Source organism: Stegastes partitus, unplaced genomic scaffold, assembly GCF_000690725.1.
Source record: "Stegastes partitus isolate 25-593 unplaced genomic scaffold, Stegastes_partitus-1.0.2 Scaffold69, whole genome shotgun sequence".
Classification (NCBI taxonomy): domain Eukaryota; kingdom Metazoa; phylum Chordata; class Actinopteri; family Pomacentridae; genus Stegastes; species Stegastes partitus.
Window position 1 is genome coordinate 124,317 of NW_007577800.1, and position 25,779 is coordinate 150,095.

The 25,779-nt window shown below is 42.1% G+C and overlaps 2 protein-coding genes across 3 annotated transcripts; both read left to right on the forward strand.

The window, feature by feature from the left end:
* The first annotated feature begins 2,054 nt into the window (after positions 1-2,054).
* On the forward strand, positions 2,055-17,088 carry oafa (OAF homolog a (Drosophila)). The gene is made up of 4 exons (XM_008276310.1): positions 2,055-2,822; positions 13,862-13,996; positions 14,095-14,275; positions 15,102-17,088. Exons 1-4 carry the CDS (start codon positions 2,523-2,525, stop codon positions 15,374-15,376), a joined length of 891 nt encoding a protein of 296 aa, XP_008274532.1. The 5' UTR covers positions 2,055-2,522; the 3' UTR covers positions 15,377-17,088.
* Positions 17,089-19,474: 2,386 nt separating this feature from the next.
* Positions 19,475-24,582, forward strand: tlcd5a (TLC domain containing 5a). 2 transcript variants are annotated; one of them, XM_008276311.1, is made up of 3 exons: positions 19,475-19,715; positions 21,536-21,739; positions 22,437-24,582. In XM_008276311.1, the coding sequence occupies exons 2-3, from the start codon at positions 21,544-21,546 to the stop codon at positions 22,967-22,969; spliced, it is 729 nt and encodes a 242-aa protein (XP_008274533.1). In that variant the 5' UTR covers positions 19,475-19,715; positions 21,536-21,543; the 3' UTR covers positions 22,970-24,582. The 2 variants fall into 2 exon arrangements, with proteins under 2 accessions (XP_008274533.1, XP_008274535.1); XM_008276313.1 differs by lacking the exon at positions 19,475-19,715 and adding an exon at positions 21,338-21,359.
* Positions 24,583-25,779: the final 1,197 nt, after the last annotated feature.

Below are 25,779 nucleotides of genomic sequence, written 5' to 3' on the forward strand. Positions count from 1 at the left end.
AGGTTTGTGAAGTTATCTGTTTTTGCAAATGAACTCTTCATATGTTTTCTGTAGAAGGTATTCAATTGGTGACTTTAGACAATAACAAAGTTTTTGGTTAGTCTTTATCTATTTGAATGCTCTAACTCAGACGTAGCCGGAGAATACTTAAAAAAAACTAAACCCCATCACAAAAGGGTGTGTTTGCCTGACCTGCACTCCTTCGGTCTATCAGGGTCTAGGGCCCAGTTTGGTTTGCAGGCCCACCTAACAATATTTGCTCTGCTTTATGGCCTCTCTGTTTGTTTTCCCCTTCACTGGAGCGACCACCTCTTGGTCTCAGCAGCGCTAGAGTGCTGCCACATTTGGGGTCACCAACCCTGAGCTCGGCCCACCCAGAATGCCATGCAGAAGCCAATAGAGATAACACAACTGCTCAGGTGGTTTATAATGCAGGGATGTCACCCACGCTTTCTGTAACACCCACCCACACACACACATGCATATAGTGGTAATCTACCATTTCATGTGGCTCTGAGATCTCCCGTCAGATAGGTAGCTTTTATCTGTTTGGCAGCTTTCACCTCAGGTTTGTCAAGCTTTCCCTTGAGGACATCATAAAATGAAATAACATGCACGGGGAGAATAAAGGACTGACTGTTTTCTTTTCCCTCAACTGAAACCTGTGAATCAACTGTATGTTGTCATCAAAGGCGATAATTACCGGATAGATTTATATCAGAAGGTATCGAAGGTAAATTCATAAATACAAAGGGTGACATAAGGCAAACAGATGAAAAACAAGCTCATAAAAAATTTAGTTGTACAACTTTTGTTTTTAAAACCACTCGGGAAAAAAAGAAGGTGGTAAATGGAACCAAAAATAATGGTTTTGTGCAGTGTTGTTGTAGAAGAAACATGTGTGGTTCCACACAGGAACATTAAACAAGAGGTTATTTAAAGAACAACCCCAAAGGTACTGCAAAGAAACATCAAAAATGGTTATTTTAGGCAGAATACCTGGTGCTCCAGATAACTTAAACAAAAGTAGGTTCTTTAAAGAAGATCCACCTGGTTTTACTTTAATTATATCACTTGTTTAAGTCATTTTTAAGCCAAAAATACATGAAACACAAAGTCATTTGACTGTTAGTCACACAGAACAACATATTGCAAGATGCTAGCATGAAATTTAGGAAACTGTGATGGTTATTTCTTGCTGTTTTGTGATTTAATGCAGACCAAGTGATTAATCTATGATATATATATATATATATGACTAGTTGCAGCTCTCATTTCATGCTATAACCTGCCACCAGTATAAAATAACTAAAGAAACTTTCATGTTTTTAAGAACCACATAAAGTGTGTGAAGAAACATCTTTGTTTGGAACTGTGATGAACTAGAAAACCTTCTGAAGAACCATTGTTTCCCTGAGAGTAGACCACAGAAGTTACAGGGAAAAAATGCAGATTAAGAGAACTTCCTCTTTTGTTTTCCTCATTAGGCTGGAGGCAGCAGACTGTAGCGTAAATTGTCACACAAATAGTCTCACATTTGTGATGCAAATCAGCCACAGTCATGCTTTACTTGACAAGAAGCTGAGATGATTCATTTATCTAGCATTGCCCCTATAAGACAATACATTTGTGCAATAAATCAATTGCTTCTATCTTGTCAAATTTGATTTTAAAATGCCTATAAACTTAGGAAAACATCTGCGACAGGAGTAAAATCTTTAATTAATGTTTTCCAAAAAGACACAAGTTGGGGTTTTGTTTTACCTGCTACTTATTGTTTGCTTTTTGATCAGCAGCAGCTGTAAAATATAGTTTGCCAATGTGCTTTATTTATCCCTACATGACAAGAACAACATCCACAAAAGCTATGATTTGCAAATCCTAACAACACCTTTGTTATAATTGTTGGGGGGTATTATTAGCCTACTTGCCGGAGTGCAGAAGGATCACATGAGGCCTTTAGGGGGATGGGCAGAGTTCTTTCCGAGGGTGGTGTGGCTTTAAGAGTTTACTACCATCACTGCACTCACTCACTCACACACCGCAGAAAGTTTGGAGGCCAAGCGAGCGGTGGGATACCGACGGATAGGAAGTGACGGGACTGCACGGATTTCAGAAGGAGAGAGAGAGTGCGTGAGTGAGTGAGAGAGAGAGAGAAGGGGGGAAAAAAGGAGAAGAAGACGGGAATATCAACACAAAGCAGAATGAGAAGCAACGTGCGATCATCGGGCTGCGGTGCGGAGGGAAACTGAATTGCGCATGATCTTATCAACAACACCGGAGCGAGAGACTTTCAATGGGAAGTGAAGTGGGCTCCCAGAAGTGAAAAGCAGGGATTTCTAAAAAAAGGAGGGGGGGTGATTGTCGTCTGATTTTCATGACTGGTGTTTGTAAATCTGGGGGAAAGTATTGGCACACAGAGGAACCATATGGAACAGTGACCCGGGCTTTAAGCTATAACCCCACTTTGAATATGAAGGAAAAGACTTTACGCACGATCCAAGAGCACAGTTAAGGGGGATATGAGCGCAGATCTTCGGATTTCGCCTCGATTTTTTTCCTCTTTCGGGTTCAGTTTTGCGTCTTTGGGGATGTTTGCCAGTTGCGTCTCTGCGGCTTCGGTTCGGATACTGACCCGTCTGTGCGCCCTGGTGCTGGTGGTCGCCGCGGGACTCGGTTCGGAGCTGCGGGTCCGGGTCCGGCTCTCCGACGGACTGGTGACCGAGGAGGTTTTGGAGGCGGACAGCGAGAGAGACTCGATATCGCTCGAGTTCAAGCAGGGAGATGGGACGCTCGTCACTTTTGTGGCGGACTTCAAACAGGTGAGTGGTGGTCCTGGAAAAACAACACTTTAACTACACGCTGTTGTGCAGGAAGGAAGGGGACGTTTTGCTTTGGGCATTCTGACACCTGAGTGACATTTTGGGTATTGAAATGGTAGGATATCTCTTAATTTTACCCTGAACCAGAACTTCTGGGTTCCTAACATAAAGTCTGTGGCCCATCTGTGGTCTCCAAAATAAGAACTGAAGTCTGAATAGTGTATTTAAGCTGCACTCAAGGAGGTAAATGCAGACATGCTTAATCAAACTGTTCCTTGACCTGGAAACTACTCCAAGATGGGCCCCGATCTTCACTTTGGGAAACCCTGGTTTGATTTAGACCATATTGGAATTTCACTCAAGGACAACATGTGGTGAATAAGAGTAAATATCTGCTTCTCCTTGATGCCTTTTCCCACCTTTTCCCATGAGATCAAACTCCTGATAGCCCTTAAAAGCTGAAATCAATTAGCTCCAAGGCCCTCTTGGTTCCTGCCCCCAGAACAAGTATGCAGGGTCACTTCTCCTGAAGCTCAAAGAAAATCACCCCTGAATCCCAAACCCCCTCTGGAGCAGCTACTGTAACTCACACATAAGCTCAAATAGAAAGTTTCATTCATCTTTTTCCATCGCAAGTCTCACAAAGGTCAAGACAGCTGCTGCTTCTCAGATGTGGATGCCCATGGACCCTGGCGGCCTTAAAGCCCCCGCAGCTCGTGCGGGTTCAGTCCAGAGCTGATCATAAGCTGCCATATTTAGCATTCTTCTAAAAGTAGAAGGGAAGATCATGTGTCCTAGTCTTAACCACCACTGCAGAAATGATTTTTTTTTAGAAAGATGACACTGTTCCACTTGTGACAATGACTCCTCGGAGACACATAAAATTTCAGTGCTGGAAGGAAAATTACAACTGCTTTGCATAAGGGGGGGGGACGACTCTCAGAGGCGCACAGAGCAAAGGCATGTGTCTGTGATGGTTGCTGTCACACAGAAGCTGACAGGCTGGCGAGATGTGAAGGGGGAGATTTACCAGGATTAAGTGGGCATGTCTGACCTTTTTGATCTGCACGTCTGGTTCACTAACCAAAACAGCTAATTTAGAGTTGAAAGAGAAGAGGCCGTCGCCCCCAATCATTGGTGACACACCGACAGAAAAGAGACGTACACTGATCTGCAGGCAGAGAGAAGGCCGGTCTTGGTTCATGCAGGCGCCCCGAGTCGCCGCATCCCCATGCACACGTGCGCGCACCCACACATACATCTGCACATATGGTTTTGTTTGTTTGAATAAAGCCAACAGAACCTCTTAGATCACTTTACTTTTCCGCTGCCTGATTTATCTGTTCCAGTTGTAGGTCAGCCTTTCTTGCCTCAGTCCCACCTCCCCCCCCACCTCTTTACTCTCTGTGTCTCTTTCTTTCTCCCTCCGTCCCCTCTCTGTCTCCTTTTCCCTCCTGCATGTGGTTTTCATTCAACTCTCGAGCTGTATCTCCAAGATTTATGGAAAGTTGGATGAGCTGTCACTTCACGCTGCCATGAATATACAATTCAGACAAACGCATGTGGGAAGAAGAGTGTTTTAACAGCAGCATTAAACACAGTTGTAGCAATACCACACAGTTAAAGGTGGATGAGCACGGCACAGGTTAATGCACTTTTTGGAGGAATAATTCCCAGTTACTCATTACTAGTGAGCAGGATATTTCAAAAAAAGAACTCTGTGAATAATCATCAGACGGCAGCTTTTGTGCCCTTTGCTTCTTTGTGAGTACGTGGCAAAAATGTGATTGTAAATGTTATAGCCATTAGACACTGGTGGAGCGGACGGCTGGATATGAGAGGGAAGTTTAGTCAACCTTATCCAAGCAATGAATCACTGAGAGGATCAGCCGCACAGTGATTTCAGGAGGGTTACGTTTGCTCTGAAGGCATGTAGACATATGGAAAAGATGATGTGGTTTAGCTTGCCCATGACACCTGTGTGACAGAGTAAATCTCACCACGTAGACAATGTTCTCTGTTAAGATCATGATTTTTGTGGATCCTGAGAGGGAGTCGATTAGCTCGCTCTAAACTTTTCACAGCATAGCAAAGGGATTCTATGTCGGTAATTTCACCTCTCCATTCTCATCCGCTGTCTCGATGAAGTATTTACAGCAGATTCTACTCTAAATTAGGTGAAATTGCAGCAATCTGTCTGCAGCTCTCTGATATCCTGATGACATGCTCAATGTCAATGTGCAGTTTTGCAACACGAGACAAATTTGAACACAGACGCAGCTTTGAACTAAGAATTTCTCTACAGTCATTTGTTAGCTGCCAAATTCAGCGCAGATTTTTTCTTTTTCTTTTTCTTTTTTTTTTTTTCCTTCACTAACCGCAGCAACAATTTATGGTCTAACACAGTCTAAGACCTTGAGCTGAACATAAACCATGTCTTGGAGATAAATCTAACGGAAATGTCTCGCATATTCGGAGGGCTGTTTTGGGTCTTTCCAGATGTAGAGACAGAGAAGCTAATCAGTCTGTATTCTGTGTGGCTTGATTTCACGTCCAACTAGTGGGTTTGATCAATGCAGGAATGCAAGTGACTTCACAGGCCTCTCGGCTGAGTTAATACTCGAAGAAGGTTTATTTTGTAGGATGCAGTGGTGCGTATCCCTCTATATTACAGTTACAAACATGTTGGCCATGTACAACAACACAGTGGACAGATAAATATGTCGTGATTTATTTGAAGGAAAAGATATTGATAGTCCTTTTTCCACACCAATGCAGAATAATATGAGAGGACCGCTTTAATATTGAAAAGCTTTCCTCCCACACTAGTGTTTTCATTAGTGTGGGTGGAAGGCTTTAACAGTCTGGCGTTCTCAACAAACAGCCAAAATGGCAGTAAGGTGATTGTCCTTTGAGGAGGCAAAAAGCGGCTTTAGCTGTTGCTTTATAGCGGATCACATGACAGTCACACCTCAGACTTTCCCAAAAAAAATCCTTATATTATGATTTTCAACCATATTTTTAAGGCTCTGTGTTTCTTTCTCCTTGCTGAAAAGTTTTAAAATGAATCCACATCAGCGCAGACGCAACACAAGCGATCCCCTTGTTGTGCTAATCGGCCAAGGCACCGACAAATGCTGGGAAGCCACTCGACACTATATCACACCCTCATGCTAAATGGGTCTGGATTTGGTAAACAATGGCGCTGCAGCGTGAACGAGCAGCCATTTTATTAATTCTCATTTAACGTCACAGGATTGTGTTTCAGCCACGGGCTCATGTCAGTTCACTGCAGCATACATTCTGATTGTCTTCATAGCACAGAGGTTTTATGGACACGCCCAGCAATAAGCATGCTGTTGAAATGAACTGGAGATCCTGCACACACACCCTAATGCGCTATTGCAAACACAGAATGAAAGTTGTGGGCGGGAAGGCAGGTTGGTTTGCCTTTCGGTTTGCCCTCCCATTGGGAAACGCAGTATGACCCACTTTGTCAGATGCCCTGAGCCTTCACATATTATATCACCCATTAAAGTGACTCATTTAGATTCAGACTGTGGCCTTTATACAGTATTAGGCAAACTCCCGTGTGAGAGGCCCGCTGGCAATCCGTCTTTTGTCTTTTTTTGTGGGAAATGCCGACGTTTGCCAAGAGCGAGTTGTTTTTCCCTGATTGCAGGTACTGTACATCAGTTGCAAGTCGGTGCAGTCACCGCATTATATTCCTGGCTCCCACACCTTGCCTCTTACTCAACCTTGAAACACCATCCCGCTTTGTCACTTGCACAAACTTGTCAATCCTTTTCACAGGTAAGTGTCACCTGTTCTGGGAAACGCTCTTTTGTTATGGTTTTTTTTTTTTTTTTTTTTTCCCCAAACGTCGTTAAGGGTCACAGCTTTCCCAATCTGCTGATGCTAAAGGTAGTGTTGAGTCACCGATGAGTCACTATCAGTCATCTGTGCGATAAATATTCTCCAGAGTGAGTGAATATGTAAACACGACATCAAAATCCTCAGATATTTAAGATTTTGTTTACGATTAGCGCTAATGTAGATGACCTCCACTCCTACTCGATTTCCATTTTCATGCCAGATCTCCTTTTCTGTGTGGGAGAGATAAACTCCTCAGATAAGTTACTTAGTGAAACAAGATGTGAGATTCAGAGGAAGTGCACCGCTCATACATGTCTAGGATCCCTGTTTAACTTCTTGTCATGCCATTTGAGTTGTGTAACTTTACTCTTTAGTGGATGTAAAGGTTTAGTTGTTAATTATGTTTTAATTGATTGTCCGTGCATCTCCGATTGCAGTGTGTACAGCCAGCGGACCTCTTCAAAGATGAATTCATACACTTCAGTCTTTCTCCTGGCCACCCTTTGTTCCCTGCTGACTCTGAATCTGTGGCCTTGTTGTGGCCCTTCAAGGCCCCCACATGGGCCCCCTTTGGCCTCTCGTGGCCCCTTTGCCCCTGTTGGTGTCTTTATCCTTCATCCCCCTCCCACCAGCAGGCCAGATGTTCATCCATAATGCTGCTGATAAAGAAAAAGCTTCCCATTCCCACAGTCGCTCACATTCATCCGGGGAGAGAGAGCAGAGGGACAAGCGATGGCTATCACCTGCCTTTTTTAGATTTGTCCCAGTGATCAGGGACAGTGGACGATGCTGTGATGGCAGCCTTTGATGGACAGGGAGACGGCACTTGTGGCTTTGCAGTGTACATACTTATAATCTTTTCTAACCTCCTCTGAGGTTTTAAGATTGCAGTTGGCAACAAAAAAAAAGCTAACAAAGGGTTTACCATGCCAAAGCTTCTGTTCTGTTTTTCACACAGTGTCCTGAAGTGTCCTTTTTGTCCTTTCGGGTATTGCAGCCTGGTTTGTTTCAGAATAATTTATAGTGTTTTACTTCAGTGACAGTTCAGTCAGCGCTCCGGTGCTAGAGATATAAGGGTCGACACCTGGGGAGGCATTACATCACCCCTTCGCTTGTCAAATAAACTGATCTTGGGTCACCTTTGCGGTCATAGAACAGGGTTTGTATTGTGGAAGGCTTGAAAAAGAGCAGGGGGAGTTTAGAAATGAAAGCAACGGAATTTACCGAGGTGACAGGTCAAAAACATGAGTCATATTCACCCTTTTTTTCAACATGACTCTAAGAATATGTGCATAAAATGCTTGAAAAATACAATGTTGTTTAAATGCCTGCCTTCACAATACACACAATGGCTGTGTATAGTTTGAATAGCATTATTTTTTTAATGTCTCACCATTAAATAGGTGCTTTTGTGTCTCCTGCAACAGGATATGAAAGATGTGGGACAACAGTTAGTGGCTGAATGAGCCTATAGCCATGTCCATTGTTTATGCCTTATCTATCTGCTTCATTTCCTTTCCTGTTAGCACTCGCTGTTTGCTTCCCTCTCATTTCCTGAATGCAAAGTCTCCATAAACAGTTTGGGTGTCTGGTTAATTGTATCCAGATTCTTTGTGAATAAATGACTGAATAGTTCCCTCATGGTGGACTGCCTACATACAGTTTGCACAGGTCTGGAGTCTTTAAATTATAACTTGGAGGCTGTTGGTGAAGTTCTGTAGCTGTATTTCTGAGTAAGACCACCGTCTATTGTTGTCAGGAGAATAGCCAGGGGGAACACCTTTCTTTCAATGGCCTCCAGTGTTTTGATTGTCCATTCACTGCCTGTGTTTACTAATTGGTTGGCTCTTCGGACCAGCCAGGTGTTACCAGCCCCAAAATGTGACTCCTGCATTCCTGCCTTTGGAGCGTCTGTAATTAGCCTCAACTCAAGCATTTCTCAGCTCAGCGGCTTTTCTCCCGCTCCTTTTGTCTGTTCGTGTCTCTCCCTCTGTCTCCCAAGATGATCTTTAATCCCTGCCCTACACCTGTGCTTTTTGACTGGCTCCCGTCACACACCAAGGCAAACACCCTCCCTGTCGCCAAACACGGCAAATCCACATGTTGTTTTTAAAGGCCTGTCGGATCCATTTAGGGAGGCTTGGGGTCTTAAAAAGTAAATATAAAGTTTTCATCGCTCGTCTTTCTGCAAGTGGAAGACAAATGGATTGTCTGGGAGGCTGCACAATGCTGATTTCATGTGAGTTTATATTGTCAGTTTGCGTTACTATGCGACCTCAGAAGCTCTTTTGGTTCCAGCTACAACTTAATAAAAAAAATAATTTCAGACAAAGCCAAATACCAACACAGACCCGCACTGATCCCAAATGACTCATCAGAGTGTGGCTGACCAGCAGTTCTCCCCCGGCCAGCCATCAGCCTTATCAACAGACAGGGTCTTAGAGGGGATTTGAAAACAGGAAGAACCCACTGCACAGGGGACGGTTACTGGCACACTGTGTTTGTGTTTGCGAGTGTGTCTGTGTGCACATGCATTTGTGTGCGCGTTTGAATATCCACCCTTGCATGCAAGCGTGAGCCAGTACAGTTAGCGTGGCACCCGGAGGGAGATGCACATGTCCCGCGGCGGTTGTTTCACGAGCGTATTTAAACCGCTCTTAGCTGCAGAACCCTCATAAAAATAATTCCGCTTTTTCTTTCAGTATTGGGCTTCACACGGCCCTCGTTTTCACAGCCAGTAAACCAGGTACACACTCTGTGAAGAGACCGTGTTTGGCTCGCTTGGTTACAGTGAAGGAGAATGTTCACTGTAAATGGCACCCTTTGAGTGTCTGAATGGGCTTTTGTGCACCTCTTAAATAATCTGGCCCACCAAAGGTAACCACCAATGAAACGAGCCCCCCACCCTCTCTGCTGTTTAACAGGTCTTAGTATGACCCACTAGTCGGGTTGCATGAATACAGGCTTGTGTTTGGCTGCTGGCCAGCAGTAGTTTGTCTGCAAATGGACTAACTCCTGGGTGTAACAGAGCAACGTTAAGGAATCTGTACTTGTGCGGATTATTTATAGCCGTGCTGACATTTACACGGAACTGGTTGGGAAAAACTCAAGGCTGCACTGTCCTTTGATTATGTCTTTTTCAAGGCCGGGAGATGTTGCTCTTTTAATTCCTAATGTCCATACCTGGTTATTTTCTCTAATGTTGGTCTGCAGACCTTTAATTTTTGTAGGTCTATGGAAATGCACTTTAGGGGCTGACTCATTTTCCTGATGCAGGCGTCACCTCTTTAAGGAGTAGTTGTGAGTTTAAGTGGCCTTACTCTTCATTTTCAAGCTCCAGCAGGCCTATCAGACCACGTTGTCCTAAAGTTGACCTACTGCTTACCTTGTTCATATGTTTCACCAGAATTAAGCTTATTTTTTATTTGTTAATTCGAGGCGTTTGATCAGAAACTCACTTAATCTGTATCTATTCCCACTGCGAGTAATAATGTGATAGAAGCAGAAAACGCCCAAAAAGTGCTTACAGTTCAAACATTAAAACTAGATGAAGCAGGTTTTCTTTTCTTTCTTTTTTTTTTGCCACAGCAGGGAACAGCTACCCCCTACTGCTCCCATCCAAGCATGACTCCTACCTTGATCATATTTGTGTGATCTTCTGTCAGTGATACTGTACCTGTATCTTTTTCCATCAGCACTTTGCATAATTTCCTGACTTTAAAAAAAAAAGCTCCACTTGGAAGATTTAAAAGAGCGAGCTGCTTTTTGATCAGTCGCTCCACTCTCTCCTGGTGTTCAGATATCGCCTGTCATCATAACAACAGGTGTAAAACCTCCTTTAATCACATCACTGAGCATCACTTCCTTTGCAGTGTTTTTTTTTTTTATATCATACTTTTGAGTGTGCCTGCACAAATGAGTCAGGATACACACACAGCGCTGTGCCAGTGCTGGTTTTCAGGCAGGCAGAAGTGAGTCTAGTCTTGTTCAAACAAACAGCTGAATCCAACAGCTTCTGTCTGGATGGAGATGATGTCATTGTTATTATTCTATTTGCTTTTAGAGGCTATGTTGTCTATTATTTCAGCAGCACCTAAACTGCTACGATTTCAACACTGGTTTGTTGTTGGCAATTAAAGGTCACAATAAAACTTCATTTTAGTTGGCTGGAGACCTACAGGCTGTTGACAGACACATATTTTATTCACTGCTATAATTAAATGAACAGTTTGAGAGTTATTGTGGATGGTATGGTACGATAATCCAATAACTGGATTGAGTATTTTTTGAGAAAAAAATCTGCTTTTTAAAATTACATTTGTTGTTTTCTTTCCTCTATGACAGTAATCTTAGTATTTTTGGTTTGTCGACAAAACAGGATATTTGGGCTTTGGACATTTCATAGATCCCACAACTAATCAATTAGATCTAAATTGAAAATAATTATTCTGTTTGACCAACTTTCCACGTACACAGAGTGAAAGATTAAGGGCCATCAACCAACGCAGAGACTGTGGAGACGTGCATCCACTCATTCCTTCATTTAGCCAACAGCGTGTCACCCCTTGGCACTGACGCTATTTGTAGGTCGAATACTGATTGGGTGAAAGGTTGGCTTGGACCAGAAAGGTCAAGAGGTCGTTTCTGTATGTTGACCAATGCATGCATTTGCTGGTGATTGTTGATGCAACAGGCCGACCAGTAATGCTCTCTGACATCAGTCCATTGTTTTTATCAATCTGTTTCACTTTACCACTCACCCCTATGACTTCTGTGTTTTCCACAGCAGGGTGAGTAAAAAAAAAAAAAAAGGATCAGCAACAGCACAGACGCAAACAAGAGTAGTCTACACTTGTTCATATTATGCCATCATTTCAACACTGCCTCAAAGTGGCAGCAAACAACTACATCAGCTTTGCTTTGCACCAACATTGTACAACACCAGGACCTTTAATTCAGAGACTTAGCTGGGAAGATAAATCACACTTTTAGGCCTTTACAATAAATATTATACCAGTAACAGCAAGTGAAGACAAGAAACAGGGGAAACAACCAGCTCTGTCAAAAAATAACACGTCAAATACAAACACTTCAATTCAAATAGGAAAAATATAGTTATATGCTGGATGATTTCTTGGCCGAGATCAGTAACTGGACAGGACTCATGATGGTTAGTACATGTGGCCAAGGAAAAAGTACAGCACATCCTTCCCATAAAACCACAAATTGTCATCTTTACACTCTAACTCTGCATGGACAAAACAAACAAGATGCAACATGTCAAGAGGTGATCTGTAGAGGCTACTTTCTGACTGCATCAGCTGGTTCTCCTCGTTTTCCAGTCTTAATGCTAAGTTACGTTAATTCTCTGCTGGCTGAATCTTTACATGTGGTTACAGACATCTAACTCTGCAAGAAAAGAAGCGTTTTTGTTTTTTCCTCTCAAAATGTACAACCATTCCCGTAAGATTGTCAGTTGTGTATATTTGTTTTAATTTTGACACAGTGTTGCATCAGTCAGAGTTGTTGCCACTTTAAGAACTGTTGCTCTTCTGGTCTAAATCCAACTGCAGGGCAGTAGCAGTAGACAATCATTAATCAGGATGCATAATGACACAAGAGGAGGAGGGGACCTCAGTGTCTACACTTCGCCATTGAGTCAGTTCCAAAGAGGCAAGAGTTGGTGGAGCTACCCTGCTTGTCTGTAATTACCCAGAAAGCCCTGGGGCAAATCCATGTGGCTGACACGAATGCCTTCCCTCCTCTTTCTCCCTCTCTCTGCCTACACAGCGTAGCGCCATGTGTCTGCAATATGGGAGGTCTCGAAGTCACGGCCTCTGCGTCTCCCTACACTTGAGGGCTACTCCTGCTCGTCTCTTTTCCCTCTTCCATGTATCTCACTGCGTTCGCTGTTATACATCTGTCCTTTCTTAAGTCTTCTGTTCAATCATTTCCACTTATCAGTATCACAGCATGGGAACAGCTGAGGCATCTCATTTCCACTGCCTGTATTTCTACGGTCCTTTGAGTCCATGTTGTCTTAAATCCTGAGGCGGTTCACAGCGATGTAATCAATATTTGCTCAGTAATTTTCTTTCCAAAGGTCAAATAGTATTGCATGATTGTCTTGTGTAATACCCATGCTTGTATTGTGCGCCTGCCAGAAACACTTTCCGCACACAAAAGTGGTGCTTAGAATAAAGAACAAGTGATCATGCAAAGCAGTCTATAAAGAACTACGGAGCGTAAACACTTGTGAGGCAGGGTGTATTGCTTTCTTGCCAGTGTGTACTCTTTTTTTTTTTTTTCATACAGGAAGTGGGCCCAAAGAGCTTAAGGAGAACTCAATGGGGTTATCTCTAGGCTGTTTATCTATCCCAGAGTTCCTCCTGCACAGGGAGCGAAAGCCTTCAAACTGCTACTCCTCTTCCAGCCTGTTTGCTTCAGACGGGTGTGTGAAAAGCGGAGGAGGGGTGTTTGGGACTGTGTGTGTGTCTGTGTTGAAGCCGAAGCCAAGGAGGGGGGTGGTGGTGGGTGTCTGATGAATAGGAAGACAGGTCTGCTTCTCTGCTCGCCCCACTGTTGGAGCTTCCCATCATGCTTTGCATTCCCCCTCACAGCACTCTTTATGGCCTTGGGTTTGGTGCCAGATCTCTCACACACTTGCCAACAGCAACACATTTTTTTTTTTTTGTGAATTCCCATTATTGGCATTTTCCTACTGATGCAGTTCCACATAAAACAGCATGGTAAAATGTGAGAAATTCTGATAAGTTTGTCAGGAAACAGGCTGAAGGCTTTAATTTGACAGCTCACATAACCGGAGCGCAACTGGAGCAACATCGCACAGGCCTACAGACAATAAAAAGTATCAACAGACTGTCAGATGAGGCTTTATGGGTGTAGTCAATATAAACCCCTCTTTACTTTTAGCAGACAGTTGTTTGAACATCTTTGAAGTTCACGTATTGAATTACTTAGAGTGTCAGGAAAAGTGCTACATTGAGTGCCGAGGTGGAAAGAATATTTCCACTAATCTGTATGAGCCGGCACATATAAACAATAAGTTATTATAGTGTCGCATCGTGCACCACTTCAATGTCTGCCGGGAATCATCTGTTTATCTGTTCGGCCAGTCATCTCTCATCCGTTCCATTTCGCAGGATGTGAAGATATTCCGAGCGCTGATCCTGGGCGAGCTGGAAAGAGGGCAGAACCAGTACCAGGCCCTGTGCTTCATCTCCCGCCTCAACCGCAATGAGATCATCCCCAGCGAGTCCATGGCCCGCCTCAGACAGGTATGACAGAGCAGATGCTGGTTTGTGAAGTTCAGAGGAATTAAATATTTGTGTTGCTCAGGGAGTCTGAACTTCAACGTTCATGTTTGTCTTCTCAGAAAAACCCTCAGGCCATTCGCTTGGCAGAGGACCGGAGAGGACTGGAGCAGCTGACCATGAGCGCGGCGGTCAACCTGAGTCGAGCCTGGCAGCTCAGCTCCCACATCCACAACATGTGCAGTGAGGCTCGGGAGGCCATTTACACCAGGGAGGCAGATGTCAAACACTGGCTGGACAAAGGTCAGTGTTCATCTGATCTCTGTTTATCAATCAAACTTGCGTAAGCTCTGTTGGTGGTTTGAAGCACAATGTTTGCCTTCTCTCATGTCTTTTCTCTCCAGCCTCTCCAGATTCTCTCTGTACTCTGTGTCACTGAACCAACACTCTTTATCACCCCGGCACTGTCTATCTCCCCTGTTTCTATCTTTTAGACACTTCTTTCCTCTTCATTTGAGTGATACGACTCCAAGTATTATCTTCTGGGGGTTTTTTTTGCTGATAAGACTCTGTGGCTGTTCTTGCTATCAGTGTTTTCCCTCGTATTTGACTCTTTACATTCCATATGAATTTTCCACTTTTCCCTTGAAAATGTTTTTTGAAACAGAGACACTGCAGTGCCTGTGAGAAGTTGCTGTACATTGTGTGTATTTTGGAGATAGACTTATTTTACCATTTGTTTTTAAAGGGCCTTTTGCGGCAGAATCCACATTCTTAATAGCATCAAGTCCAAATTATCCGGGCTGAGGAGAATCCATATGACAGCACTATTGTCCACTGACAGCTTTGTTATAAAGGAAACAATGTTGATGGTCATGGTTCACCAAGCACTCTGCACCGTTATCTGCAGAGGGAATCATAGTAGCATCTCCTTAGCATAACAAAGCTGCCCTTTTACTGCACCATCTCCTCTCTTTTTTTAACCACTTTGTTTGCCCTCTTCAGCTCAATACAGTATTTAATTGGGTGAAATCAGAGTGTGAGTGATTCACACAACTGTCTGACAGCGACTTTTGTTTTAAATGCCACAACCACTGATAGTAATGCTCCTCTTCTCTTTGTGCTACAGGGGTGGATGGCTCCATGTTTGAGGTCCTGCCCCAAACGACAGAGATACCCAGCTTTCAGGCCTGTCATTCTACTAAAGACTTGTGGCAGCCTTGTCTCTGCACATACAGCCTGCGTCTGGAGTGGTACCCATGTCTGTTAAAGTACTGCCGGAGCCGGGACACCACCGGCAAAGGCTCCACCTACAAGTGTGGCATAAAGAGCTGCAGCAAGGGCTATCATTTCACCTACTACGTTCCCCAAAAACAGCTCTGCCTGTGGGACGAGGAGACCTAGCATTTTGCTCTGCGTGGTTAAGAAAAAATAAACACATCTTTCCTCAAACCAAGACAATGCTTCTCCACCCGCGCTACTCAAAGTAAACGCAGTCACACTGGACCTCGGCTTATATGATGCTAAGCGAAGCTGTCTCAGGTGGAGAGTGCTGAGATCCAGATGTTCATGCTGAAACAGAAATGAATTCAGGTTCTACGTGAGACCAAAACCTTTAAGGAAGGACAGTTGCAGCAGAGCCACTAATTCTAAAACTGTTTTTTGGGGGAAATGACTTATTACTGTCAGCTTCAATGTGATTTTTTTTTTTTTTCTGAGAAACTGTCACTTTTGTGCCTTTTTTTTTGTAATTGAGAAATTATTGGAACAAGTGACACATGTTAACAACTATGACCTCTCAAACAAGCTATTGTATGCACAAAGGTGGACAGTGCATTTCTGGTCAGTTAAACACCAGCGGAGGAACACCAGTGTCCCACTCTGACTCAAAGATGAACATAATCTTCCATCCTGGTGAAGGAAAATTTGGATGGTGGATTTATCTTTCTTATAAAGCTCTGTGAAAAACAGTTTATTGCCAGCTAAACGCCGGTTTATGTCAACGTAAGCAGGCTGACAAAGAAATGCTTCTCCGATGCTGGTTTTATTTATTTTTGGTTGCAAAGTGAAATTATGGAGGACTATTTTTGTATCTTTTTGTTATGATAACCTCATCAGTTTTCTTCCTTTTTGCATTAAACAAACTCTTAAGTACACATTTCTAAACCACATGTCCTTAGGAACAAGAAGTATACAAACACGTCTCAGAACATCTTAATATCTTGGATTTTGGATGTTGTTTCTCATCTATCTGTCATGCTTCTGTGTTGCCTTGTTTTCATTGCTGTACAGACGGTGTAGATAAAAGGTTTATGATCATATTTAATAGTTTTAGTCCTAATCTGCCTCATCTGTACCCTTAGGGGAAACCTCATGCCCACATTCTTCGTCTGTTCAAGCATTGTCAAACAAACCAAAGTCAAAAGAAATACCCTCAAAAGAAGGGTATAGATTTTCAGCTTCCAGAAACAAACTCTTCAGTTTGGTGTTTTTCTGAGTTAGGATCCACTAAAACTGCAGTGTAGACGTTTTAAATAATCTATGCTGCCATCTTCTGGTTAACCAGTGTTTCCGTTTCTTGTGTTTTCTGTTCCCACAGCCAGAGGTCTGGTTTTTGGTTTATGGTTTTGTCTGTTCGTGTCAGCAGTTAAATGTTTATAATTTATGCATTTCAAAGCCCTGCTCATTCATATGTGTAACTCAAGGAGCACTTCTTGAACTTGTGGGACCAAATTTAGTTTTGTCTGTCTGAGAGCAATAGGCTGAAGCAGGCTTTTTGGACTGTCTTACCTCCATCTTCATTTCAGTCGTCGCTGCCTTATCAAAAGTACATTTCTGTGTTTTGTGTGTTTGTATGTCCTGCTAACTAAAGAACCAAATGAGTGAAACATTTCTATTTGTGGCCTTCTATGGTGATTAAGTGCCTTAACATTTCCACTGATATTTTTGCTATGTAATTGTAGATTAAGCTGTTAAACATATTTTTTCTATGAAAGAGTTTTGATTATGTTGTAAAAAAAAAATTGCCATAAGGAGAATATGAAGCAGTTAGGTAATGTACCGTTTAAGAGCTGTTTTACATTAATTGTTTCAATAAAGTTTTTCTTTGCACTGCATATATAATTGGTTGATTATTCTGAATGTGTTGGGGGCATTTTTGTAGAACAGTGTTTAGGAAATGAGGGAAAAGAAGAGGGAACATTTAACAAAGGTCCTAGTGTGGAGTCATCGGCTACCATCATTTTTAATTCTGGTGATGCTGGTGATTGTGTACATGTGGAAAATATGTGTTTGCTGCTCCACTTCTGGGAGGTCAGGCTCAGATGCAGCTGGAGCAAAGGGTGGGACTGAATACCTTGCTTGAGGATACTTTGACAAGGCCTACTGCCAGGGTTTGAATCACAGGCTTTTATAAACAGCGTTTTAAACAGTCTGGTTTAAATCCTGGTCGTGCAGGCAAGATTTTTCTCGGCCACCTATTACATTTGGTAGAACAAAAATATGATATTACGTTTTAAAGCAATCCAAGTTGACCGAAGTGCTGTACGTGTTATAAGAAAGGCCACAACAAACATATGTGCTAAAAGTAAGATGAGCTAAAGACTTGTAAAGTCAATTTGCAAAACAAAAATTACCAGTAAAATCCTTAAAAAGCAAGGGAAAGCAGTGAGACTATTACTGAGATTTTTCTTTAAAATGTCAAAGGAGGAGGAATATTTTAATGAAAGACTTTATTTGAAAGTTTTGAAGCTTCCACTGCAAAGACACCTACCGCCTACCCTCGATCATGGACCAGTTAAAAGCAGTTGTTCTCAGGATCTTAGTGCTCTAGAGGGGTAGCTTAAGGGCAGAGAAGTTCTGAATGAATCCAGGGGCCAACCCATGCATGGCTTTACCAACTAATGAAAGAATATTGAAATCAATTCTGTATTTACCAGGTAGCCAGTGCTGGGATGCCAGTACCAGTTAGAAGTATTGCAGCAGCTTTTTGCACCAACTGACCAATACAATGTCCATCCATCCATCATCTATACACCACTTAATCCTCACGAGGGTCGCGGGGGAGGCTGAAGCCTATCCCAGCCAAGTTAGGGCGAAGGCAGGGGACACCCTGGACAGGTCGCCAGTCCATCGCAGGGCCCCAATACAATGTGTCATATATAATATAATCCCATCTAGTGCCAGACACTCAGCACTGGCACCCCCCCAGGGATGTGTGTTCCCCACTTAGCTCTGCTCTCTTCTCGCTACACAAATGACTACACCTCAGGAGAGCTGTCTCTAAGAGTTTGCAGACGACACAACGGTCATTGGCCTCATCTGAGATGGTGATAAGTCTGCATACAGACGGGTAGTCACAACAACCTGTAGCTGAACACAAAACTGAGGAGATGACAGTGGATTTCAAAGGAGCCCATCTACACTGCCCCCTCCTTACCATACTCAACAGCACTTTGTCAACTGTGGAAACCTTCAGGTTCCTCGAATCTCCAAGATCGGAAATGAATACTCAATGCAGTCGTAAAAAGGCCCAGCAGAGGATATACTTTTTGTACCAGTTCAGGAAGTTCAACCCCAGGAGCTGCTGATCCAGTCTGATGCAGCATTAATCCAGTGTGTTCTATGCACTGCACTGCACTGACTGTCTGGTCTGGATTGTCCAGCAAAAAACACAGTGAAAGACTGCAAGTCAGTAGTGAGGAGAAAGTCATAGGTGCTAGACTGAGTAGACCCATCACAACCTGGACAGGACACAACCTGTTCCAACTCGTCCCTTCTATTTGGCGCTAAGCACTGAATGGCAAAACAAACCAGACACAAAACAGTTGCTTCCCACCGGCTACCACTATGAACATTTGAATCAGTCCAAAATGGCAGGAGCAACTGTAAATTATATATACGTGATAACATTTAATTTTAGCAACATTTCTCTCTGATCCATCACCCAGATACCACACAAAGTGTCAAAAACCTTGTATTTATTGTTAATAAGTGTATTTATTCCCGTCATCAGACTCTGCACAGTTTGCACTAAACTTTCGGTTGACTTTACACATTCTCTTTTACACGTATCTACAGCTCTTCGCCATAGTTAAACACTCATTTCAATTTCTTTAACCTGCAGGACTTGTTTCAATGCATGTTTGTTTTTTGTGTAAACATTTTGAGAGCAAAGAAAAAATGGTGTCAAATTTCTTGCACAAACACAGATGTGAACACATATTTGGTCAACACTTGACTGAATCTTTTTAATATATAATATAATATAATATAATATAATATAATATAATATAATATCTTCCATTTTGTCCCTATGCTACTGGAGGATGTGTGTAGTTCCTGCTATCGGCCACAAGGTTGTCACTGCTGTTCAGAAAAGAGGACCAAACCTCCCACCGCTTTGGGAAGACATCAGGAAGGATGGGAACATGCTTTTTTCCCCCTGCTAAATATTTAATAAGCTTGTCGTGATATGTAACTACGGTCTAGTTTGAGTTAATACAACCAGGGCACAACCCGCGGTATGCTACTAGCAAGCTGCTACATCTCCATTTACAGCGGCTAACTAAGATACAGCAGGAATGAAGGGATGCTGAGGGAGGCTGTTGTTTGCTCAGACAACAAATAGCAGCTAGTGTGTCCACAGGCAAACCTTTGGTCGTCTCCTTTAAAAGCGTATCTTCAGAGTACACGGACACACACAGGATGTAAACGGAGAGACAGCCACATGTGTACCAGCAAGGTAAGGATGTTTTACTATCGTTTGTGAACAGTCCCATATGGAAGCGCTTCGTTAGCCATTAGCTAACCGGTTAGCTAGCTGTCTGATCAGGCTAACTGGGCAGTTAGCCTGTTGTGACAGCATCTTCTTAAGCGCTGCTGATGTTGCTGTCCTTTCACTAGTACCTGCCATCGGTGTTACTATCTATGAATTAGTTTGAAAGGGAATAAAAACATTAGAATTAATCAAACTAGTGCACTAAAATCTTTACAGGTTTCAGTGGGAACCTAGTTGTTGTGCTGTGAATGGGCATCTTAAGCAACCTACTTTCACTTTTCTCATTCAGGAAAGTAAGTGCAGCCCTTGCATCTCATCTGTATACATGACTTTATTTTAACCAGGGAAGGGCCTCATTCAGTCCAGTAGCTCCCAAACTGGAATGACAGGTTCACAGAGATTACAAAACACGTATGACAGATAAACTATACAAAATGCACAATCTATCTGTTATAGCAATTTTGCATGTCACTGTTAAAGAGGTTGGATAGATAGTTGGAGTTTTGTACGCTTCAGTTTTATGCATGACACGATCTCTAATTCTTGTTTGTGTTGCATGCAGTTTATACTTGTATTTCATTATAAATGTATTTGTCATTTAACATCCAGATCCAATGCTGGATTGGATGAATTTACAGTGTTCTGTTTTTGTTCTGAAAGTATTTACAAAGTGTGTTATGCATAAGTTGCTTATGACAGAAGATTGCCAAAACAAATTAAACAACCAATTATTCGCTCATTCAGAAAGCACAAAAAATCCTCAGTGCTGTTTAACTCATCCATAAAAGCTGTTTTGCGTCATGGGTAAAACAGTAAATTGATGACGAGTCCAGTTGATCAACAGATGAATTAATTTGATTAGGGATTCTTAATTTCAGTCATTTTCAAGCAACAAATTCCAAACATTTATAGCTTTTTTCCTGTCTAATATGAGGATTTGTTGCTCTTCTTGATAAACAGTAGCTTACCAGATATCTTTTTGTTTTTGGACTGTTGGGTGGACAAATCAAACAATCCGAATACATCATGTTGGGTTACTACCGCCTCTTTTTTTTGACATTTTTGAATGCTTTCTCCATAAAATAGTCTGTGGTTGCCACCCTATTGTGCATGCTACTATGTGTGTCTAAAGTGTTTGATAAAGGAACCCAAACTAACTTTTCTCACTATATGTAATAACTCATCAGTATGTGTCATCTTCACATCCATGCAACTGCACAACTTTTAACTTATCTGTGTACAACAACCGAGTCAACAACAATACTTTGTGGACTGATTCGTAGTGGTTTCAAAGGGCACATGCCACTTAATGAAAGAGTCGCTGCCCTCATGGGAACTGTCTGAGGCCCGGCACCCAGTAACCTCTCGTCCAGTTTTGAAACTTGCCTGAAGTCTTAGAGAATCGAGTGTACATCTTGTTCCAGTCCATTGAGGGTGGGCCTGTCCATCTGTATGGTCTCACCTCCTAGTACAAACGTCACAGCTGAAGAAGAGACGTCCCCCTCACCCCACCAGACCCTCAGCCAGCCAACTATAGTACCATTATAGTTCAAGCAAAGGCTAATTGTTGGTCATTTACAAAGGGTGCACAGTCCAAGTCTTTGGATGGTAATTCTGTTTCTTTCTACTGTAAGCGATATTACAGAGCAAGATGTGCTTCCTTGCGTTTCTATCTCACCGTGAATTATGACTCAAAGTTGGCTTAATGACTGCTGACGGTTTGGTTTAGCTGCTTTAATTTCAGTTGGTTTTAGTTGCTTTTCTTGTTTTCTTTTTGTCTTCAGGAGGGAAGATGGCACTGGTTGTGGTCTGTGCATTCCTGTGCCTGTGCTGCTGGGTGTCTTTCTACTTCATCTTGTGCAATGTTAACGGGTCAAGGAGCTACGAATGGAACTGTCGCCTTGTCACCCTGGTGCACGGCATCCTGGCGGTCTGCATCACAGCGTACATAGGCTACGTGGACGGACCCTGGCCCTTCACTTATCCAGGTAGGGCATTTAGCCTCTGTGGATTCAAATGATCACTGTGTAACTTGTTTATACATACATGCTAAACATAAATTACAACAAGGACTGTCACAAGGATGCAAAGTGCAAATCTGTAGTCTGATACCACATCAATATGTTGACAGTGAAACAGTGCTTTGGGGTGCAGGTAACAAATACTTTCAGTATAAATTCATCTGCTGGATATATTTTGGTACTGGTTGGTGAAGCTGATGTCTTCAAAACTAAAGATGTTCAGTTGACTCATTTAAGCCAGAGGAAAAAAACAAAAAACAAAAACATAAATCCTCACGATTGAGAAGTTGGAACTAGGTGATATTTTGCTTCTCTGCATGAAAAATGCCTTGAATTACACATCAACAATTTCTTGATTGATCATTTTTGCTACAAATTGCCAACGTATGGTGTTAAGAATTTTACAGCTTGAAACAGTTGTTTTTATGCGCAGTTTGCTTCTAACTACCAACTGGAACGATTTTCAGAGTGTGGAAAAAAACACCCTGAAGCAGATAGCACACAATTTTACTTGTGTAACAGATGTTTTAACATCTTGATATTGAAGATAGCATGATCCTTTCACAGCAACAACTTGTTTTGTCACAGTGATTGCATGAGTGCTTTTGCTTACAATAAAAAAAATGTTAACTAAATCCTGTCTGTTTCTGTTTGTGAATGCCAGGTACTAAGAACACTCCTCTGCAGATAAGTGCCATGGTGGTAAGCCTGGGCTACTTTATTTTTGATATGGCCTGGTGCGTGTACTTCCGCACAGAGGGGCCCGTTATGCTGGCCCACCACACCATGAGCATCCTGGGAATCCTTCTCACCCTGTGGTTGGGGGAGTCTGGCATAGAGTCCTGCGCGGTCCTCTTTGGCAGTGAAATCACCAACCCCCTCCTGCAGGCGCGCTGGTTCCTCAAACAGACGGGACATTACGGGACTCTGCTGGGGGACGTCGTGGACGTCCTGTTTGTGCTGCTGTTTGTGGTGATGCGAATCTTCGTGGGAGGCACAATGCTTTATTGTGAGCTGATCTCCCCTAGACCCAGATTCTTCATCAAGTGTGGGGGAGTGGCAATGTACGCGCTCTCCTGGGTCTTTATGGTAGACATTGTTCGATTTGCCAGACGCAAGAGCAAAACCTGGCAAAAACAGAAGAGAGATCACCAAGAGACTGTAGCAGCTAATGGTCATGAAGGGAAGAAGGACTGATTGGCTTTGATATGTCTATGTTTTTCACTTTGGACACACAATGAAAAGGAATCAACTTTGTGTATGTTAACTTAGGATTAAAAAGGGATTTTTAAAATCAGTATACTATGGCATCTCTTTGTAAGGTCCAACACCTTTGCATTTTGAAAGAAATTCCTTTTTTTACGCAGGTGTTGCAGCTAAACATGTTAGAATATTACGTAAAAGGTGCAATTAACAAACACAGATGGAGTTTATGTCAATGAAAACCAAAGCACTTTCTATAAACACATGAGCAGATGTTGCAGTGAACTGTGGCCTAGTCATATGTGGTGCTGCTGTTCCAAAGGGAAGTTCACTATTGGGAAAGAAACAGTTTACATGTAAAGGCCGTGGTCCCTGAGAAACATCTTAGTCATATCAGAAATTTAGGATCGGTTTCCTCTCAAGTCTTTTTTAGAGTGTGTGAAACCTTAAGCAGTTTTGAAAGGTATACTCAGGGAAATGAAGTAATGTCAGATAGTCAGAGTGAATTCCAGATAAATGTGTGTGATGTGTTTCATTACTTTGCTTAATCTTGTTTATAGTAATTCTTCTAAGCTTTTTCCTGCTGTCTGAAATCCAACTCCAGAGTGTGCCCCTAAAAACAGTTAATTTATTTTATTTCACTCGTGTAACGGGATACACGAGGAACCTCTCAATTACATAGTTTTACACTGGTGTTGTTATGATTTTGCGTCCATTTGGATATTTATTTTAACTATAATTACCTGCAGTTGTTTGGTGAAATGGTCCCAGAACTTGTACAATATATAGTATTTTAAGTTATTTGAAATGTCTGTTTTCCCCGATACCAACAATGCGAGTGTGGCCCTACGTGATTAATCTTTTAGACAAAAGATCTGCAGTCTGTACTGAAAGCTCCCAGTTAATTGAATTTAGTACAGGATTTGTTTCAGTCTCACAGAGATCTTGTCAGACATCGTCGAGACTTGACAATTATGTCGTGAGCTATCTCTACAGCGCGCCAATCTTTTGTCTGACTCCTGCTTCAGTTTTTTTTTTTTTTTTCAGATGCAGCACCTGTAAACATTTTTGAAATGTGCTGCCCTTCACTACATTTGCCTTATTCTCTGAGAGAAGCATCTGCTGCTGTCAAGGCCAACCGTCACGGGATAAAGGCAGATGACTTGATTTATATAGAGAGTATAATGACTGAGTACCCTCCATTGCCAAGAACGTTATGAAACTACCAGCTTTTATGTTTGTGTGTATTATGAGAAAATTTTGTTTGTTATTTTACTGCACATGTATTTCTGCCGTAAAACACGTCATCTCTATATTTGTCATTTATATTTGACATGCTACTCTTATACAAGGTCTGTTTACCGGTCTTAGGAATCTCTGTGTGCATCACCGTTATATCCTAGAAAGTACAAATCTAACTGGTGTGTGCCTTAGTTATCTGAATGTACCTTCCTAATGTTTTTCTTCTCTTGGGCTGTACTGTAAACTTTCCAGCACAAGAGTTGGTGTACTGCAGAACTATTTTGGGATTTCATGATTCACCTTTGTAATCCCTGTTTAGAACGAAATAAAAATGTGACATGTTATTGGTTTGTTTTGAAAGTCAATGTGCAGACAGAGGTGTTGGCTGTATTTGAATCGAGTGCCACCGATAGATGAGTTATTGGACTGAGGCTGAAGTTACCTAAGCTGTCCACATGATGGTGTCATATCAATTATATATGAGTGATCGATGAGGAAACAAGAGGAAGATCCTCTGGCAATTCTAAAATAATGACATTAAAAGGAATGAAAAGCACATTTTCTTAATTTTCGACTAAGAATCCTGTCACATACTTTTAATTAGTTTTTCCTTCTAGTTCGTCGTCGTTTGGTTGCTGCTTTTTGAGGACAAGGTTTATGTAATTCACACTGTACTACATTTATTATCATATGTACAGTATATTGTCAGCTGCTGCAAACATGAATATTGAAATGGGTCTGCAATACGCAGCACAGGAAAGATATACAGTGTACTAATTCATACATTTAGCATGCTCGTGGGACAACAGATTAGTTTAGAAGAATAATTCACACATATACAAACGCTGGATATTTATGTAACTAGGATTGAGACAGATTTGCTGAGGAACTACAAAAATGGGTCCTAAACGATAAAACTGACTTTTCTTATAGGTTTAACTGCAAAAATGCGAACATACAGTAATCAAGTAATGAAATACAGTAATGAAAAGGCACTGGATTACTAATGGAGTCAGTGAATATTGATTGAATCGGCTGCAGTGTACATGGATCTCAGTGTTGAAACCTTGTGTGTGCCAACTCTGCAGTGGTGGACAGATAGTATTCCAACAAAATAAATTCATCCACTGGAAGGGAAGCCTCCAGATAGATTTACTTTACACGCAGTGACTTGTGTTTGTTTTCTTGCTTTCTTTCTCTTTGGGTAAGGTAGGGAATCAAAATCGGGGTGTCTTCTTGCACATTATGGACAAAAGACTGGACTAAGCTGTACATAATGAACATAATGACTATCCTGGTCCCAGACCAACCACAGACAGACAGACAGAGAGCCACCAAAACCATGAAATAGTCACACAGCAACACATAATTATCAAGTTAATCAAGCACCCAAAGGAAAGTTCCTCAAGCGATGTCTATCAAAACAACTAGGGCTTTAACTAATGGTTACTTTCATTGTTACTTCCCTGTTTAGCCAATAAAACACCAAAAATTAGAGAAAAACACCGGCCACAAATTGTAAAGATAAGTCCACTGATGTCTAGTACAATAATTTATGAAGG

Excerpts from the sequence above, each read along its gene's own strand:
- oafa (XM_008276310.1), top strand. The coding sequence starts at position 2,523 with ATGAGCGCAGATCTTCGGATTTCGCCTCGATTTTTTTCCTCTTTCGGG. Across the intron at positions 2,823-13,861 it reads TTGTGGCGGACTTCAAACAG|GATGTGAAGATATTCCGAGC; the intron begins GTGAGTGGTGGT and ends TCCATTTCGCAG. Across the intron at positions 14,276-15,101 it reads CAAACACTGGCTGGACAAAG|GGGTGGATGGCTCCATGTTT; the intron begins GTCAGTGTTCAT and ends TTTGTGCTACAG.
- tlcd5a (XM_008276311.1), top strand. The coding sequence starts at position 21,544 with ATGGCACTGGTTGTGGTCTGTGCATTCCTGTGCCTGTGCTGCTGGGTG. Across the intron at positions 21,740-22,436 it reads CTGGCCCTTCACTTATCCAG|GTACTAAGAACACTCCTCTG; the intron begins GTAGGGCATTTA and ends TGTGAATGCCAG.